The sequence below is a fragment of the Rhagoletis pomonella genome, unplaced genomic scaffold, assembly GCF_013731165.1.
Source record: "Rhagoletis pomonella isolate Grant_MI unplaced genomic scaffold, Rhpom_1.0 Rhpom_scaffold_00689, whole genome shotgun sequence".
Lineage (NCBI taxonomy): Eukaryota > Metazoa > Arthropoda > Insecta > Diptera > Tephritidae > Rhagoletis > Rhagoletis pomonella.
Window position 1 is genome coordinate 61593 of NW_023459243.1, and position 2312 is coordinate 63904.

The 2312-nt window shown below is 41.1% G+C and overlaps 1 protein-coding gene across 1 annotated transcript; it reads right to left on the minus strand.

Annotated features, from left to right (window-relative positions):
* Window positions 1–109: 109 nt before the first annotated feature.
* On the minus strand, window positions 110–520 carry LOC118751412 (the record flags this gene model as incomplete). Its single annotated transcript, XM_036486236.1, has 1 exon — window positions 110–520. A coding segment is annotated over exon 1 (411 nt), but the record flags the coding sequence as incomplete, so codon positions are not given.
* Window positions 521–2312: the final 1792 nt, after the last annotated feature.

Sequence of the window (2312 nt, forward strand, 5' to 3'; positions counted from 1 at the left end):
GTGCACTCCATTGCTTTGCAATTGAAGCTGCTTCAGCAAACGTTTTAGTGCACTCCATTGCTCTGCAATTAAGGCTGCTGCAGAAAACTGCACTTTCACAATTTCATACCCGCACAAGCTTCATCTCTTTGGCCAATGTTATTGCTTCATCTTCATTACTAGCGCCTGTAATACCGTCATCCATGTAGAAATCATCTATTATGGCTCTAGCTGCTGATGGAAAATATTCCATTTGCTCTCGAGCTGCCTGTATTAAACACCGTACGGCTAAATATGCAGATGCCGTCATGCCATATGTGACTACCGCTAAGCAGTATTCTTTTAATCTATTCCTCGGACTCTCGCGACAAAATATCCGTTGGAGATCATACTGGCTCTCAATGATGCGCACCTGCCTAAACATCATCTTTATATCACAGCTGATGCCAATCCTGTGACACCTCATTATAATTTCGGCGAGATCACGCTGTAATTTTTCCCCAAGCATTTGAGTTTCATTCAAGGAAACTCCTGAATCCATCTTGCAACTAGCGTTAAAAATAACGCGGAACTTTTTAAGCACACAATGATGCGGAATATAATATACTAGCTCACCGCTTGGGACACAAATTTCGATGAGATACGATACCATATCGATACTTTTGGCATTCGATACCGATATTTTTTACTCGATAGTTTTAAAACGATATTTTTAGGAATCAAGTACCAGAATCCTGGGATCGTATCGAATGTCATAAACTCAAATTAGCCAGCTTTCAGACACGTCAAGTCTTGCTTTCAAGTCTGCTCGTTCCAAGGCGAAGGAGGTGAGAAGAAAGGAAAAGAGTGCAGATACCTCCCTTTTAAAGAACCACGAACTTAAATTCAATAAAAGTTGACGCGTCTGGAAGCAAATAGAGAGTACAGAAGAGAATGCGAAAAAATTGCTTTCAAGACTTATTTGATTATCAACTCGTCCCGATCTAAATTTGGCTTTAGTTCAGCACGGTTTCTAAACATTGAACTTCACTAACTAAGACCATTAGCTATTAAACTGCCAATTACTGTGAGCTTGAAACATTTTCGTACAATACATTCCTAATTTCGTTATTCTTATTCTTGTTTAATAAAATTCGCTGAAAATGTCCTGTCTGTTCGAAAAATGTAATGTAAAAGCCGGTTCGGACCGTTTTGTGGCGCGCTGGCTTTGCGATGAACTGTCTCATTTAAAGTGTGCTGGTATTAATGGGAGAGTTCTGGATATGATTAATGGAGACAATGGACTTCGCTGGTCATGTCCGAAGTGTAAAAAAACTGTTGTGGATCTCTGTAAGCTATTTAGAACCGCTAGAAATGGATTTTCGGAGATAAGCAAAGAGCTAAAACTTCTCAACGAGAAGTTCAAGAAGTATAAGGATGAATTCAAAGAATTTAAATTACTACATACTTCCTCCTCTCCTTCTCCTGGAAAAGGTCTTAAAAGACGTAGGAAAGGCGTGGAAAATATTGTGTTGAATCCCATCACTGTGGACCTTGATATTCCGCAGAACCGCCAACTTTTGACTTCAGCTATGAACAAAGAACTCATAAGTTTTAACACACCGATTCCTCAGCGGACTGAATCTCCCCAACCACGTCCTTCTTCTACTGGAGTCTCACTAAATTCCTGTTCAACAGCTTCATCTCAACCCTCTACCACATCTGAAGCCGTCTCCGATTGCGTCAACACCGCTCGGAAGGAAGTAGTCGTTGGTCCTTCCAAAAACTCCACAACTACATCTCAACCCCCTACCACATCCGGAGCCATCGTTTCTCCTTTCAAGGATTTGACAGCTGTACCGCAACCCCCTGCCACAGCTGAGACCGTTTCCGATTACGTTAACCCCGTCCCGAGGGATTTAATCGTTGTCTTTTCCAAAAAAGTCGGTCTTTGTATCTAGGTTTTCAAAAGATACCACCGTCGATGATGTGAAGGGGTATTTAACTTCCAGGCTGATAGCAAATGAGTTGCATGTACGCAAGTTCAGATTCTCGTATGAAAGAAGCATTTCTTCTTTTCAAATAGACATATCCGAAGACTGCTTTGATAGAGTAATGAGCCCATCTTTTTGGCCAAGCCGTGCCTTCATTCGCAAATTTGAATTTAGATCTAGACCGCAAGAGCAATATTTGGCTCAACTTCCACCTTCCACCTCGGCATCAAAAAACTAATAAGTAACCTCACCATTAGCATTTACTACCAAATTGTGAGAGGTTTGAACACAAAGCTATCAAGGTTACACTTGCAGTCCCATGGTTTTGACTTCAAAGTACTGGTGTTTACTGAAACCTGT